This window comes from Corvus kubaryi, unplaced genomic scaffold (assembly GCF_017639235.1).
Source record: "Corvus kubaryi isolate FWS band 111438036 unplaced genomic scaffold, C.kubaryi_AGA036_p1.0 134, whole genome shotgun sequence".
In the NCBI taxonomy this organism is placed as follows: domain Eukaryota; kingdom Metazoa; phylum Chordata; class Aves; order Passeriformes; family Corvidae; genus Corvus; species Corvus kubaryi.
The window spans coordinates 903,043-919,439 of record NW_024580668.1 but is presented as its reverse complement, the minus strand read 5'-3'; the positions used below and the strand labels follow the sequence as shown (position 1 = coordinate 919,439).

At 47.0% G+C, this 16,397-nt stretch overlaps 1 protein-coding gene across 1 annotated transcript; it reads left to right on the top strand.

Annotated features, from left to right (window-relative positions):
* LOC121675595 (plasmanylethanolamine desaturase-like) lies at positions 1 to 14,896 on the top strand (the record flags this gene model as incomplete). Its single annotated transcript, XM_042051171.1, has 6 exons — positions 1 to 121; positions 3,296 to 3,415; positions 10,378 to 10,469; positions 11,945 to 12,089; positions 12,743 to 12,955; positions 13,741 to 14,896. Coding segments are annotated over 6 exons (813 nt in total), but the record flags the coding sequence as incomplete, so codon positions are not given.
* Between the last annotated feature and the right edge of the window lie 1,501 nt (positions 14,897 to 16,397).

Genomic DNA, 16,397 nt, shown 5'->3' with positions numbered 1-16,397 from the left:
GCCGCCGGCCCCGGGCCGGCGGCGCCGCGGGACGAGGCCGCGGAGGAGCCCGAGGGCGGCGGGCGGCGCTGGGGCGCTCAGCACGCCGGGGCCCGCGAGCTGGCCGAGCTCTACTCGCCAGGTGAGGCGGCGCGGACGGGCGGGGCCCTCGGGCCGGGTGCTCGAGGTGGCTCCCGCAGGACCCGTTCCCCTCGAGCCCGGTTCTCCTCGAGCCCGGTTCTCCCCGGGCCCGGTTCTCCTGTGCCCGGTTCCTGTCGGGCCCGGTTCCCCCGGCCCGGCTCCCCCGCCGCTCCGGGCCCCGGCCGCTCCCGCGCGGCTCCGTTCCCCCGGAAGAGCGGGCAGGGCCCGGGGCTGCCGTCCCTCGGCCCGGCGGGGGCAGCGCGGGGCTCCGAGCGGGGCTGCGGCACGGGCCGGGCTGCGGGCGGGAGCGTTTCCAGCAGAAACTGCCCAGAATGGACGTTCTGCTCTCCAAAGCCGACAAGCGTAGAGCGAACCTTTCGCTCTAGACGCAGGTGGGCAGATGTGGTCGCAACACGAGGTAACAACAGAAGCTTTGCCTTCAGAACATCTGTTCAGTGGGCTACCCTGTGATCTCCAGGCCTGGCACCTCAGAAAGGGGCAGAGGGATGCTTGAATTCCTGTTTCGCTCTTCCTGAAGCTTGGAACTTGTCAAACAAGCTTCAGTTTTTCATTGGAGTGCTCAGTAAATGACTGTTTGACTATGCTGTGGAAATAATTGCAAAGTCCTTGTAAAAAAAAACATGATTTGTTTTTAGCTCATGGTGTGAGCAGTGCTGGGTATTCCTGCTATTCCTAGTGAATCCATTCTCTGGTGAAGAATTAGGGAAGGGAAGATGTGTTTTCAGCATCTTGTGGTTTCCAGCAGATCAGCTGAGCCCAGCTTGCACATCCAAGGCAATTCCTGCACAAGTGGGTGTTCTTACTCGCACAGAGCCATGTGATGATAGGAAATCCAAGGCCTTTGTTGGTTTGTGTGACTGGGGCAAGTCTGCCCATTTCAGTTTCTTTTGCTCACCTCCTGCTTGCCTTTGAGAAGGTCCTGTGTGACACCTTTCAGTTGCTCTGGTCCATCCAGGACTGATGCCTGTGCTGCACATAAAAGTGGTCACTGACTTTACCACTGGTCTGGCTCATAAGGAAAAGATTTTCCTCCCCAAAGAGCTTGCTGTCCTTCTCGCTGGCTGTACACATGTACAGTGATATATCAGAGAGCTGAGAGTGTATTAGATATGCAGGTTTCTTCTGGCATTCCATAAAAAATTTACATAAGCAATGCCAGAATATGTTTTGTGGTGGTAGCATATCATGTTCGAATTCTGAATTCATAAGAACAGGGATTACATTGAATTGTGCAGAGTGAACATGACTGGAATATTCCCCTGATTTCTTTAAGCACGTACTTTGTGGCTTTGGCACTTCATTCCTTCACACAGGACACACTTTGGGATTTGAGTGCCCTTTAAACATACATTATCAGCGCTGACTCAGTTCCTTGACTGATTTGACTTCCCAGTGCAGACCTGAGGCTGCGTATTTGAACCTGAATATTTGACAGCCATCCTGGATCCCTGTGTTCGGAGTACAGAGGTGTTTGCACACACTGAACTCGGGGGACTTGCCAGCCTCCTTTCCAGCAGTGAGCTAATTGTTCCATGAGGATCTATCCACTTAGCTCCTCTAATCAGGGTGTGGTTTTCTTATGCAGGAAATGAGTGTTAATTAACTCTTATTTTCATTACTCCAGGGATCTCTTTATAGAATCACCCACATTGTGACCTGATGCTGCTGTCAAATATGGCTGTTCTTGTGTCTTAATTTAATTTTATTATTCTCTCCTCTGGTACTGCAGAGGATGTTAATTTATATACCCATGGCCCTTCTAGAGCTTCTAAAATTGACCTGTCAAAGTCTTTGTTCATACTTTCAAATATTGCCTTGTAGGCACATTGGAGATAAGACTGATCCTCCCTCCACTTATGTTCCTACTTTCCCTGCTCATTGCATGGTACAGTTGAGAAGGAGGACTTGATTTAGCATTTAGGAGGAGAAATTTGATCAGGCATTAGGTCAGCAGAGAGGAGGAGTAGGACAGAAGCTCTTGTCCTGGACACATGCCAGGCCTGAGTGTGCCTCTGCTCGTGGGAGAGCACATGCACCTCACTGGAGTCCTCCCTGAGCCCTCCTTGTGCTCTGCTTTGCCAGAGGGACTGGGGAAGGGGCTGCGGGGTAGCTGCTCCAGGGAGCCCTGGGCAAGAGGAGGCTGTGCTGGCTGACCCCTCACACAGGCAGGGACTGACCTGGCAGCTCCAGAGGGCATTAAGAGCTGCCCGCAGCCCTGGCCCTTCTGGCCATGGTGGCAGCTCAGATCTTCTTGGCCTTGGCTGTTAAAGGTCTGTTCTGTGCCCTAATCCATGCAGGTCTCAGCCTGAGTGTTCCCTGCACTCTGCCTCAGTGCCTTGTGGGGATCCAGCAGTGAAGAACAGGGAGCAGCTTTCTGCTGCTAGTGTGATACTCAAAGTGTTACTGTACTCTGATGTGCCTGTTCCCTTTTTGTAGGCAGTAAATGATTTTTTTATTGAGGTGCAAAGTGGTACAGCAAGGTGCAGGAGAGAATTTATGCCAGTTTTTTCTCTTTTCTTGTTCTGTCCCTTGTCATCTCAGAAGGGCTGAGAGTTCACAGCCTTTGCCTGGGAGATGGAGGGCACAGACAAGACAACAGTTCAGGGAGAAGCTTCGGGGGAATGCTTGTGACGTTAGACAAGCCATTCCAGGGCCACCAAAATGCAGAATGGTGAGAATGGTGCTTTTTCCTGTTAGTACAACAGCTTTATTTAAAATCTCAGAGCTTGTAAATATTACGGATCACAAGGTGATTTAAATATGTTCGAGGCCAGAAATTTGTTCCCAGATTCAGCCCTTCCAGTAACACTGAATATTGGATGAATGCAAATTGAGAAAAGATGTGACGTGGAGAAACTTTATGCCAGCAATCTCAGGGAGAGGGAAACTAGGACAGTGTGAGATGATGCCTGATTTGGCCCCATTATTTGGACAAGGGCAGAGGGAAGAGGTTAGTAGTGGCTTGGGGAAGAGGAATGTCATTAAACAAGATGTGTGCACCTCCCATGGATAAATAAGTTTCTGTTTCAGTTCCCTGTCAGACAAATGGAGCAAGTCATCCAGGCAGTAGAATGGTCTGTCTCTGTTATTTTAGGCTTCAAAATGTCCTCTCAGATAAAAGTAAAACATGCTTTTTTCCTTTTTTTACCAACAGGAAAAAGACTACAAGAATGGATCTCTGTCATCTTATGCTTCTCTCTGATCTGTTTCAATTTTTACAATCTCCTCTTCTACTTGCGACTGGAACACACACCCTCAGTTCTCGTTGGGATATGTAAGTAGGAACTATTTGCTGCCCTGCTCAAGGGAAGACTGTTGTGGTGTGGGAAGCAAATGTGGGATCCTTAAGGCTTGGCTTGCTATTGGAAAGGGAGAGGGACATTTGTGTGTGAGCCTCTGAAACTGAGACCATCTGCAAACTGTGTTATTGCTTCGTCTTTACATTTCAGTGGCTTCTCAGTATCTCAGAGGGGAAGTTTTGATGTAGCTGGGTAAGTTTGGTGTTCTTGGGTAGTCACCGCAAGTGTAAGGACTATTGAGAAGGAAAAGAGTTGTCAGAATGGTCAGGGTTGGAAACAAAATACATTGATCGACAAAAATATTCACAAGAACTTTTCAGAATGCAAAAGCTCAAGAGAAATGTTATAAAAGACACTTCAGGCATCAAACTGGCTTCATTTCTGGGGACTGCAGACTGAACACGAGAATTTTGGAGAATTGTGCTTTCATGTCAGGATGTGATGTTTGGCCTTTATCCTGAATGATGACTTTTTCCAGGAATATAAAAAAAGCTGATTCCACCTCTTCTGTGGAGGAGAGGAAGAATGTTCAGCCCCTGTGCTTTAGAAAAAAATAGCTTCCCTATAAACTGTGTGAGGTGTCTGTTTTAGAAGAGAATGGTACTTGTTCATAATCAGTGCTGTGCATTGCTAATGAGTTCAAACAAACAAACAAAGCCCACCCAAAGCACTGCACCAGGTTCAAGCAGTGGTACATGATAGAAGCTCTGAATTTCTGCCAAATCTGGTATGTGGTAATTCCTGATGTCTGTGTAGAGGTTATTGGCTGTGTTGGGGCTGAGGGGGAGCAGTGTCCTCCACTGTGAGTCACACCAGCTCTCTTGGCCTAATTCAGTCTTGCCTGCTCTCATCTGATTAGGTGGAGGTGTTGGGAGGAATGGAGAAGAACATGGCATGGGAACTGCTCCTTAGGAATGAGGGCAGAGCCAGACAAGAGAATCAGCAATGATGGTTAACCTGTGGTGCAATCTGTTTGCAGCTGGCTTTCATCTCAAAGTTAATATTGATAAAAGCTTGAGTTCTCTGATATCCTGGTTACCAGTTTAACTGATAAAGCTGCCAATTCACTGATAGTATTATTTAAGTAGTAGTGAATGATTAAAATAGCAGAATCTGGATTCTGTGTAAATAAAGTGGTGTGGAAATAACTGATAGTGTGTACAAAAATGAGTGCCATAAAGTAGTAAGTGCTTCAGGCTATCTATCTTGCTTTGCTGCCTTCAATACATTATTTCTCCAGGTGAAGCATGAATGATATCTAATTAACAGTGATTATTAGGTTTTATTGCATATTGTGAAAGTCATATCCATAAAAGTCCTGATTCCTAAATACGTGAGCAGCTCCACGGGCACAGTTGGGAATCCTGAGTCACCTGCAGGTTGAGGTGTGTTCCATTCACAGCTTCCCTCAGGCTTGGCTTGGAATATTGACCTTTGAGCTGAAGTCACAAAATAAACATTCTGCTAATGAAGACGTAGCTCTAGATCAAGTTCCTGCCAGGTCTTTGGGAATCTGAAAGGGGTCACTGATCCAGTGGGCTGGATCTGTTCTGCTGCACAGACCTGTTCAGTGGGTCAGGACTCCTGTGTACTCTCACGTAAATGCATATTTTCTTTTAGGAAATGAAGTGGTTTGAACGTTCTGCATCATGTCACTGAGCCTAAACCCTGTGTCTGCAATTAAAAGCCGTGTCATAGCTTCTTTCTTTGTGCCTTTAAGGGCACATGGAATTGTAACATGAGTAATACTGTAAATACCTTAACCTGACGATTCTTGGGACAGAAGAGATCTGCTCCTGTGGCTGGCAGTCAGGCAGCACGTCCCTCCCTGTGTGCTGTGGGGGTGTGGGAGGCAGGTGCCGTGGCCGTGCTGAGTCACTCACTGTCTGCAAGGGAGCGCAGCACTGAGGGGACACCTCCGTGGCCTTGGCTCAGTGGCTCTTGCACTGGGCTGTGTCCTGCTCACTGAGGATGAGCTTGCTGGACAGGAAGAGCCACGGGACTCTCTCGTCTTCCAGGCTGGTTTAGCAGAGATGAGACAATTTCCTTCCCCTCCTCACTGTCAAAAAAAAAAAAAAAAAAAAGAAGAGCGGGCAGAGGATGGATTTCTGTTGTGGTTTGTGCTAACTGCACTCATGCCCTGTTCTGGATATCCTCAGCTGCTGGGCAGCCATGGAACTGTTCCTCTTTCTGCAAGCTGAGAGTAGCGCACATTTGAGTTTGGTGTTTTATTTGCATGCACACAAGCACCCAGTTAACTCAGGCAGCCCTGGCTGGGAATGGGGCTGTGAGGGAGCCTGAACACCCCCACTTTTCCCACTGCAGCGGGACACAATCCCAGCAGTGCCACAGAACCAGAGCAGCCTCTGCCACTGTAATTGAAGGTTGGTAGTGCCAGGGACAAGGCTGGCAAAGGGATTATTGTGTGGTAAGCAGAAAAGCCTCACCAAAACATGTAGTATCAGGCTTGAAAGCCCTTACACCTTCAGGTGAGCTTGTGGTGTCCAGCATATTATCCAATGTACATGAGTGGAGTATATAATTCATATATTAGTAGCATCTAGATAAAAAGTTTGGCAAGTTACAGCATGAATCTTGGTTTTCATTTTCCTCTCCTTCCTTCTATTTTGTCTAGGGTTTTAAACCCCATTTTTCCAAGTTGGTTGACTTGTTTCAGACATTTGGCTTTTATCTGCAGCCACATTTGTTTGTGACAGGGACTGTTCATTGCAGTCTTACAAAAAAATGAAGAGTTAACTTTGTGTTGTAACCTGTTTATATTCGTAAGAACTGCCCCACATAGGACAGGTATCTTTAGGAACATCTTGTGACATGATAGAAGTTACAATTAATTACTGCTCTCTTGAAAGATGGGCAACTGATTTTTTTAACCCACCTGAAGTACGTTTCATTATTGCAGAGGTTGTGGGTTAGACAGAGAGAGCACAGAGGAAGAAATCACTTAGTGCAGTTTCAAAATAGAAACTGGATCTCATCAAGGCCCAGAACCTCTTTGTTTCAAGCTCCAGCAGCTCTGCAGGGCTGCCCTTGGTGAGCTGCATTGCAGAGCCAGACAATGAGTGTGTAACACACGAAAGCTGTGGCACACGTTGGAGAAAAAACACTCCAGAGACGTCAGTGCTGACTGAAGTGAGTGCTGGGCATGTGGGTCAGGCATCCACATCCTGCTGCCTCACAGCTCCGAGGATGTCACTTCATCTTGGATTTACTATGTGCATTAAAATGAGTTTCCACTTGAAATTTTGTTTTTAAAGGCTCTTGAAATTACACCAGAAACCTCAGTTAGCAAAGGAAAATGATCCTTTACTTCAGTGCTGGTCCAAACAATTTGGTTCTTTGTCACCTGCTGTCTTACCCTACATGAAGTTACCATCGGTTACTTGGTAGCTGCGGGTAACTTTGTGTTTCCGTCTCCGGTGCGACATCTCTTAAAGAGGGAAACTCTGCCAGTTGCGATCGGGTAGCCGAGCTTTGATTCTGTAACCGTTTCACAGATCCCTTTGTGTTGCAGGAGCAGGGTTTGTGCGGTGTCTGCTGTGGGTCCCGTGGGCAGAACTGCGGTGTTTTCCCATGGAGCCCCGGCACGAGGAGGAGGAGGAGGGTGTTGCTCTTGGAAGTGGAGTGACCTGCTACTAGTGCTGGTTGGCACTCGGCAGGCGGTGCTGCCAACATTATCTGTTCTTCATGTCAGTGGGATTGGGGATGGGCTCCTGGGCGTGCTGGCAGCTGCTGTTGGGCAGGGTCTGCCGGGGCTCCTGCCCTGGCACTGCAGGGACGCTGGTGGCACAGCCCCATCTGTGTCCCCACGGGTGTGCACAGGGGACAAAGACAGCTCTGTGTGCCTGCCCGGTTGTCAGGGGCTCCCTTAAAGTCACAGGGGAGTTTGGCCGGAGGATTTAGTTTATCAGGTGGTGGTTCTGAGCCAAGTTGTGCCTTTGTAGATGACTATTTGCTTTAAGATCGGCTGCTGTTCAGCCCTGGGGGAGACAGGACCCCGATTCTTTGGGGAATCTGCCTTTCGCTGCAGTGTCCAAGCTGCGGTGGCTGTTCCCCGAGGCTGTTTGGGGTGTGCTGGTGAGAGGTGCGGGGCGAGGTGTGCCCGTGCTCGGGAGGCATCGCTGGAGGCAGGACATTGGTCACAAGGTGTTCCCGAGCAGGGAGTAGCCCCAAGGAGAGATGTCTGCTCCGTGAGTGACTTGCCAGGGGAGCTCCTGTGACGGAGCCCAGGCTTTTCCTGTCCCTGGAGTGCGGACACTGCAGACAGGACTTGTTGGAAACCCTGGTTACAGTGTGATATAACTGCTATTCACAGGAATACATTTGCTGTCCCAGACCCTCTCGTGTGCACTCTGAGGTTGAGTTCTGACTGAAAGTTTCTCAGCTTTATTAGCCAAAATTATGAACTCTTTTGTTTCCAAGCTGTTACACTTGTTGAAATGTCCAGGGATTATTACTTTAGCCTTGTAACTTGCCATAGTATCAAACCCCTGCCTTCTCTGTACTGAGAGTCACTATGTGGGGACTGCAGGTGACTAAGGCATTTTGTTTTCGTAAGCATAGAAGTGACAAACAACGGGTGCTTTGGCATATCGATATTTAGACAAGATTTTTTTCTGTGTGGAATTAGCCACGCCGACCCTTTAGTGCTGTTCAACCAGTTAATACAGTCGCTGATTAAACATGAGTACTTCTCAGTGATGTTACACAATAGCATCGAGTTATTTAATAACATCTTATCTTGGTTTTGTCCTCTTCAGAGACTCTAACTGAATTTTTACAGTAAATATGAAACTTTGTATACTTTGATGTAAGACTTCCAGGTTACAATTTGATCGTTCTATCTATGCAAAGCCAAGCTTAAGCTTGGCTCATAAAATTTTGGTGAGGTACAACTTTTAATTGTAAATATGCGCAGCAGTTTTCTCTCTCGAAGCTCTCATGGGGCCTCCTCCTTCTGCAGGCCCCAGGAGCAGCCTGGCCACGGGAAGTGGTTTGAGAGTCACCCACAAGAGCAGAGGTTGCAGGTTATCTCTCAGTTTGACTCTGAAGCAGTGAAGAGGTGGAGTGGAGCCTTTCCGGGGTCACAAACCCTACACATTCCCTGGTTTCTGAGCAGGACACAAGCGGGACAGAGCTGCCCTGTGTCCATGGTGTCTTTGGGGCAGTTGCTTGTCCAGCCCCATGTCCCGCTCTGGCGTGTCCAGGCTCTGGGGAGAGGCACCTGGTGTTCGAGGGCCCCACTGTGCCTGGGAGGTGCCCACGCCAGAGGATCACGAGTGTGGGGAAATGAGACAGAGCAGCAGTTCGAGGAAATGTGTGTGGCAGTCGAGTGTTCACTTGGATACTGGTTGGAGTGCATTTGTGCACCTTTGGGCTCGCTGTGTGCTGGGCTGCCTTCCTTCCTCCTTATTCTGCAGTCTACTTGCAAACCAAAGAATCCCACTGTTCTGAGCAAGTCCTGCAGCTCGTTGCCCTCTGCCCTCCTCCTGCATGCTCCAAGCATCTCCTTCTCCTCGGGAATAACCCCTGGATGGGCCGATCCTCCACCCCTCTCTCAGTGAGCTGGAGGAAAGCTAATGTGTGTGGGTCAGGACTTCCCTAATGCTGCACCGAGCTGCCTTCTGGTGAGTGTTGAATCCACCGTTTGCAGTTCTATACCTCAGCTGGGGTTACCTTGCTTTTTCTGACTGTGTGGTTGGCACTTAACTCGTGCTCAGGGCTGTTGATCTCCTCTCACCCTCGCAGCCTCGATGACAGAGCATCAAGATTTTTTACCACCTTTGAGCGTCGGCTGAACTCCTGTACCTTGGCCTTGCCATTTGCAGTAAAGCCATTGCTTTACTCTGTGTGAGGGTGCTGAGCTCAGTTCATCACTGGGCTGTGCCCTCTGAGCCCGGGGACAGGACACACACACCCCCCAAGTGTTACTGTGCTGGTCATGTGTAACCTCAGCACAGCTCTTGCTCTTTATTGCAACTCATCCTCCACAACTGCAGAGGAGTGAGCACACCCTGCTGCCATACAACTGGAACAAGATTGCTGGTAGTTAGATTTTTTTTCCCAATTGCTTGAGTATAATGCACTGCTTCAGGCACCCTCCATTCTTCCCTTTACCAGCTGACATCAAAACAACACGAGGAACATCTATTGAGCTGTCAGTATTTGCCTCAATTTGTGTTGCTGTTCCTGCAGTTATTTCACTCGGATGATGCAGCAGCTGGAGGCAAGGCGGGCTAATGGGGGCATTACCTCAGCGAGAATGGCATTTGAGTTGTTGCAAAGAGAAGTGTTGTTTGGATATCTTCCCCTGAACCCAGGCTGCTTGCCCTTTCAGCTGCTAGGAGCAGATCTAAACGCTACTGTGTCCCACCCAGTCTTGCTGTAGCCTGCATGTGTGGTCTGGAACAAAAACAAATGTACAGGATTTACTGCTTATAAAATAAGCTGTCTTCAGTATAATAAGGGGGTACATAAAGAATGAAGTGTCTCCTGCTGCATTCAAGAGTTTGGGCCAACTGGATAATGAATTCAATGGTGGGGGGTGATTTATAATATGAAAAGAGCTTTTTTATTTCTTCTCCCTTTTTGAAAATGAAAGGTGAGGGGAAGGACTGCAGAGGTGAGGGGTCAGCCGAGCAAAATGTACCCACTAGGGGAGGTGTTCCTGTTCTGTAGGAGATGGGATAAACACAAATATAGATTTAATGAAGATTGTTACTGTCCAAATGATGTCTTGCTAACCTCTTTTTGCTAATTGCCTGACTGTATGTGTATTCAGACTGGGTAGATCTCATGTGGTTGTAAGTATCTAAGTTAGAGACAGATAAACAAGTAAACTTGTAAAACAAGTGTAAGATGTGACTGAGTCAGTAAAAACGCTGTGTTTGTCTGACTCTCTCTCTCTCTCTCATTCAAGTTGCAGGAGTTATTACAGCCGACTTCCTCTCAGGACTGTTCCACTGGGGAGCAGACACCTGGGGATCTGTGGAGCTACCCATCGTTGGAAAGGTTTGGGATTGTCATTCTTCAGCTTGAAAAAGTTCTCAAGTCCCTTTCTGCAGCACTGCCAGTGCTCCCGGCTGAGCTGGGCTCTGGGCTCAGCCCTGCCAGCGTGAGCAGCTCCACGCCCAGCCCAGGGAGCGGCCCCAGGTTTGCACCTGGCCTGGGGGACACTGCGAGGTGGCACCGCTCCATTTGGTCACCTGCCTTGAGGCTGGCAGAGCTGCAATACCGGTGTTTGCAGACCTCCCCAGGCTCTGTGGGAATGGCCCGTGACACCACAAGTGTTGGAACCTGGCTGGGCATTGTGGATGTTTACAAGGTCAGGAACACAGATTTGGAGCGTTGTCCCTGCAGCTGAACTCCTAAAAACTTGTGAAACAGGAGGATGCTCCAGGAAGAATCTTCCCAGTTCCCTCTTCTGTGGGCCCCTGTTGTAACACAGTAATATTAGAATGGTGGTGACTGAAGATTTAATTTGAGATGTATTATACACCTGCAGCTACAAATGCCAGTTGCTTGGTGGAAGGTTCACTGGCTTCTGTAGTAAGCAACAATCTGTTTTCTTAATTAAATTTCTTAATAGCTACCATTAATTACTCCTCACAGTGCAATATTAGATCATTATTTAAAAAAAAAAATTGTGGGCTGTTCCTTGTTATTATCCAGAGTTACATGAACTACAACAGCAGAATTAAAACTGTTTGGTTTGGCTAATTTTTGTTCACCTCCAATAGACTTCATAGTCTTTTCAATCCCTGTTTCTCTGGAGCACAGATTAAATAATTTTTAAAAATCCCTGCCAGAGACTCTGCACTAAATAACCACAAGTTGAGACTGCTCAGGACACCTTTGCACACGCTGGACATGCTAGAAGTGTTAAGGGCAAATCAGTGGTTTGACTGTCCCACACAATAAAACAATTGCTCTGTGTGTTCAGATGTGATTTCTGCTCCTAGAGGTGACTTCTCTATAGTCTGTTTGTCTTCCACTGCTTTGTCCAGTCACTTAATTTGCATTTAGTGTGTTAGTGCTGGCATCTGTCACCCATAAATATGGTAGGCTGAATTCTAATTTTTTTAGTGGTTTTTTTTCCCCTTGGTTGATTCTGCTTAGCAAGTGAATTTCACAGGCTTGTTTTGCCTGTGAAATTTAGGTGCTGATGCTTTGTTTTTAAGATTACATACTAAAGGTTCTAAGTGAAAATTAAGAATAATAAAAATGAAAAGCAAAAAAAAACCCTGGATTTGGGTGTGGGAACTGAATTGTTTTGCAAATGTAAATCAAATGATCTGAAGTGTTGTCATGACAAAAGTTTGAATCCTGCTTACATGCTTTGTACTATGGAATTCTCTTCAACTCAGTCATCAGGTCTGAATTTATGAGAGGGTTTTGGGGGTTTGTTGGGGTTACTTTTTTGTAATATTTTTCTTTCTGAGACCATTATTGAGTGCGGTATTGTGTTTATCCAATTCTTTTCCCAGGCTTTCATCAGACCCTTTCGGGAACATCATATTGACCCCACAGCAATCACCAGGCATGACTTCATAGAGACCAATGGAGACAACTGCTTCATGACACTGGTCCCCTTGGCAAACATGGCATACAAATTTGTTTCTTTTTCCCCAGGTAAGCTGTTACTTCTGACTGCTGTGGTTTAGCGTTCTTGTTCCTATTGAAATGAACATCTGTCTGTGTGAAGTTTGGAGAAATCCATGGATGTGATATGACAAGGAGTAGCTGTTGGAAGCATGGTGTTCCTGGAAGGAAGGAGAGAAGCTTTCCTTTCAGGTGTGGTGGCAGAAGGTGGCACAGCGAGGTTCTCTAGCTCGTCAGAGAATCTGGGGCTGGAGAGTTGTGCAAGGAAGATTAGAAGTTATGCTAAATACTCTTTGTAAGAGGGACCAAGCTGTGAACATCTAGGGAAACTCGTTGTTCCAAAGTGTGTAACACAAAACAGTGCTTCATCTCTGTGCACAAATACTTTATGTGCAAACTAAAAGTCAGGAATTAAAGGATCAAATTAATTTTATAGATGGTAAACTCAGCTTGACTTCCTGTTTATGGTGTGTTGACAGACTCTGGCACTTCCCAGCCTGTCTTGTTACATTTGGGAATTGCTTATGGCTCGCTGGCTCCTGTGACACTTCTGCCAAAGCAGCTTTGGTGAGGCCTTTGTCAGTTCCTGCAGCAGCAGGCAGCTCTGGCTGGGCAGGACGTTGTCCTGGTAGAAATGTGCTGTTCCATAACTGGTATTCTCAGCTGCCTGTGGTGTTTTGCAGAGGCGCTGTGTGAGACCTGTCCCTGGGAGTGTTACGTCTTTGCCCTCATCATCTTCATTACCATGACGAACCAGATCCACAAGTGGTCCCACACGTACTTTGGCCTTCCAGGCTGGGTCGTATTCCTCCAGGACTGGCACATCATCCTGCCCCGGAAGCACCACAGGATCCACCACGTGTCCCCGCACGAGACCTACTTCTGCATCACCACAGGTACTGCCACCCTGCAGGGCCACCCTGCCCAGGACAGCTGCGAGACACCTGCAGAGTCGTGCAGTTAACTGTGCTCTGGCTGCACAAGCTCTTGGGAAAACTGCAGCTGGGTTTTTGCATCAAAAGTGGGGGGGAAGGTTTGTGATCAGCTGCAGGGAACTTGGAGCCTGAGGGAGCAGTCAGTGGTGCTGAGATCCGATTGTGTGGGGTCTTGGTGAGCTCAGGCCACTAATGGGGTTTGTTCATTAAAGCTGCTCTTCCTTCAGAAGAGCAGAATGTCTGCAGCTGGTCTGGAATGCTCAATTCTAAAGCCAGGCTTCTGGATTTTCAGCATCCACTCATTCCGACTCAGAGGAGTGGACAGGTTTGCAGAAAACATTAGCTTCCTATTATATCTGTCCAGGTGGAAATGCTCAGTCACCAGTGTTGCACGATCCTAAATAAGTTGTCAAGTTAATTAGACAGCTGGAAATAAACCACTCTGGTTCTTCATTCTGTCATTGGCTTCCACAAACAGTTCATGTGGGTTTTGAAACCTCTGCCAAGAAACAAATCTAATTCTCATTAGCAGAATGTCATGTAGAAACATGGTACAGTTAAGAAGCCTGACTTGACAGATGGTGGCAAAAATCTTGCCTCCCAAAGAGCTATTCTTTCAGTCCTACTATGTCCTGAAAGTTTAAGCCTGACCATTATTAGCAGTATTGGGCTGGTTGGTTTTTTTTTCTCATTGAACTTTGGACACTATCACAAACTAATCCTCTTTTTCCTTTGCAATCCCTTAGGTTGGCTGAATTATCCGTTAGAGAAGATAAGATTTTGGAGGTGTTTGGAGAACATCATCCAAGGACTTACTGGGGAGAAGCCAAGAGCAGATGACATGAAATGGGCTCAGAAAATCAAGTAACTTTTGCCAGCCTTCTGCAATCCATAACTTGTTGCCAATGTTGTTTTAAAAAAAAAAAAAATAAAGCCATCAGCCAAATTCAAGACCTGCAAAGAAATAACAGACTCTAAAGCACAAACTAAAAAGTGTTAACACAGACTACAATGAAAAGAACTAATTCTTAAAACAATACTTGAAATGAAGATGATTACTCTCACTGAGCACCTTTTTGTTTAGCCATGTCTGCTTTCACCTTAGAACATGCTTCATCACTGTATCCGTGAGGTACCGGGCACGCCAGAGGCAGCACAGGCATGCCAGGGGGACGTGGGGGCGTAGGAAACATGTGTTGTATCAACATTATTGAACACTTCCAAAACAGCTTGTTGCCTAAGACCTACAGGGAGAATGGTGACAAGTTTGTCACTTGGTGTTGGAGTGCAAGGGCACTGCATGAGAACAGGGGGGGGGCAATGGAAGCCTATAAAATCATGACTGTTCAGTGCACTCAGTGATTGATCAACGTACAGCTCTGTCTTCACTATCGTGTTCAGCCTGATTGACGTCACGTGGAACAGACTTTGAGAATCCCGCTCCTCCGGGGGGCCACCAATCCTCAAGTGTCTTCAGTTTCCCTTAAAACAAATCTCTTTGACTCTCCACGTGGAATTGAGCAGTTTCTGCATAAGCCTTCAACTTCAGGAGCCTCTGAGAAGAGGGAGGGCACCCTACAACACATGTGTCTGTTTGTGTGGAGTGCTCACTGCTGAGTCTTCTATTAAGTGTTTCCTACCCTGACAATAAATGTTTGAAATAGTTCTAGCATTGGGCACACTGCAAATAGCTGTATTCAAGAGTTCAAGGTATCAAACTCATAATGTTAGAACGGAAATGTCAATGACTGGTGTTTTGTTTTGTTTTTTTTTTTTAAGGTGCTTGCTTGTTTCTGTAAATAATATAAAGCCTTAATCTCTTCTGGTGTAATGGAATAATATTTTAATGTGATGTTTGAATGTATATAATATATTTATAACAAAGCAGTTGGATAATACTAATCATGTTCAAGTCTTGTTGCTGTTCTTCATTGCTGCACTGGCAGCACTGAGTGCAAGGGCTCGATCAGTGGTTGGTTGCATAACACCCTGTGCAGTCCCACACCTGAGACACCTGGCAGCCTGTCACAGCTTGTTTGGCTTGGAGTGATCATCTGCCAGCATTTTAGGAGCCTGGCACTATGTTTCACCAACTTCTACACCTTTCAAGAAGTGTAAATAATTAATTCTGCTCTGGATGCAAAGGAGTAACCCCAACTGACTTAGGGTGAAGAAGTTAATGTGATTTGGATCTTGTTTAGTTCTTGCCTGACTGAAAACTTACTAATGGTCAAATGTAAGGTATTTTCCCTCCTCTAGTTGTAAATTGTGTTAAATTCAAACTGCCTCTTCCTGAAGAGCAGGGTATGATGATATTGAGTCATAGGTTTATGATCTCCACTTCTTCAGATATGGTGGATGGCTTCTGAAAGAGTTGGGACCTGGTAACTCTCCCTTCAGTGGGAAGTACTGAATGCAGATGCCTCTGAGCTGGGTTCTGCAGATTAAAATCACAGTTGGTACCTTGGTCACAAAATATTTCATTTAAGTGTTCAGACCGTTGGAGAACTTTATGCCATTACATGAAACTGCTGTCTGTTCCCATTGCCTCAGTCAGTATCGGGTCTCCATGCAGCTTTGACATTAAAGAATTCTTCCACTTCAGTAGGAGTCCCAAAATGCTTTCAGTTGATACTGGAGAGCCCTAGAGAGAACTGGGTGGATGCTCAGGGCACCCATGTAAATCAGCCTGAAGCACTCAGTCCTCTGAGCTCTTTTCTCTGCGTGTTTAAATGCCAGGTGAGTAGCAGTGGATGGAATGAATGGGCTTGGGACACAAATCACCAGAATTTGTACTTCCAAAGTGCTGCTCAAGGCATTGCTGCTGCCCAAACCTCTCTTGGCTGCTGTTGCCTTACTGGAAACAAATCTGAGCTACTCATACTGGTGGCTGCTGGGACTATTTATCTGTTAATCTTGCTTAATTATGAGAAACTGGGACAGAGTTAATCTCCGGATGCATTTTCCACGTGGATGCTGTGCCGGGCTCCTGAGGCAGAGGTGGCTCCGTGACTCCCCACACCCGACGTGGCTGCAGCTCCCAAGGTCTCTGTTCCACCTGTTTAAAGACATGGATGCTCACACAAAATGAATACGGCAATTCTGGAGCAAAAGGCTGTGTGGATCCTTCTTACCAGCTGTAAATCTGGCTTAAGATAAATTTATCTTAAGTTGATTAGGAACAGATTAGAGCTGAATCAGAATAAGGCACTCCTGTTAAACTCCACAGGGATGGATGGCCTGCATTTCAGTTCAATGCTTTTAAATGCTTTTAAAAGCTCTCTGATTTCAGTCTCAGCTCCACAGAGAACTCTGGTCAGGCTGCTGCTCTCTGGACCCTCAGAAGGACTCTCAGGCTTCCAACTTTTGCCAGGGCTGCGGTTGCCCTCCGTAAGCGGATTCT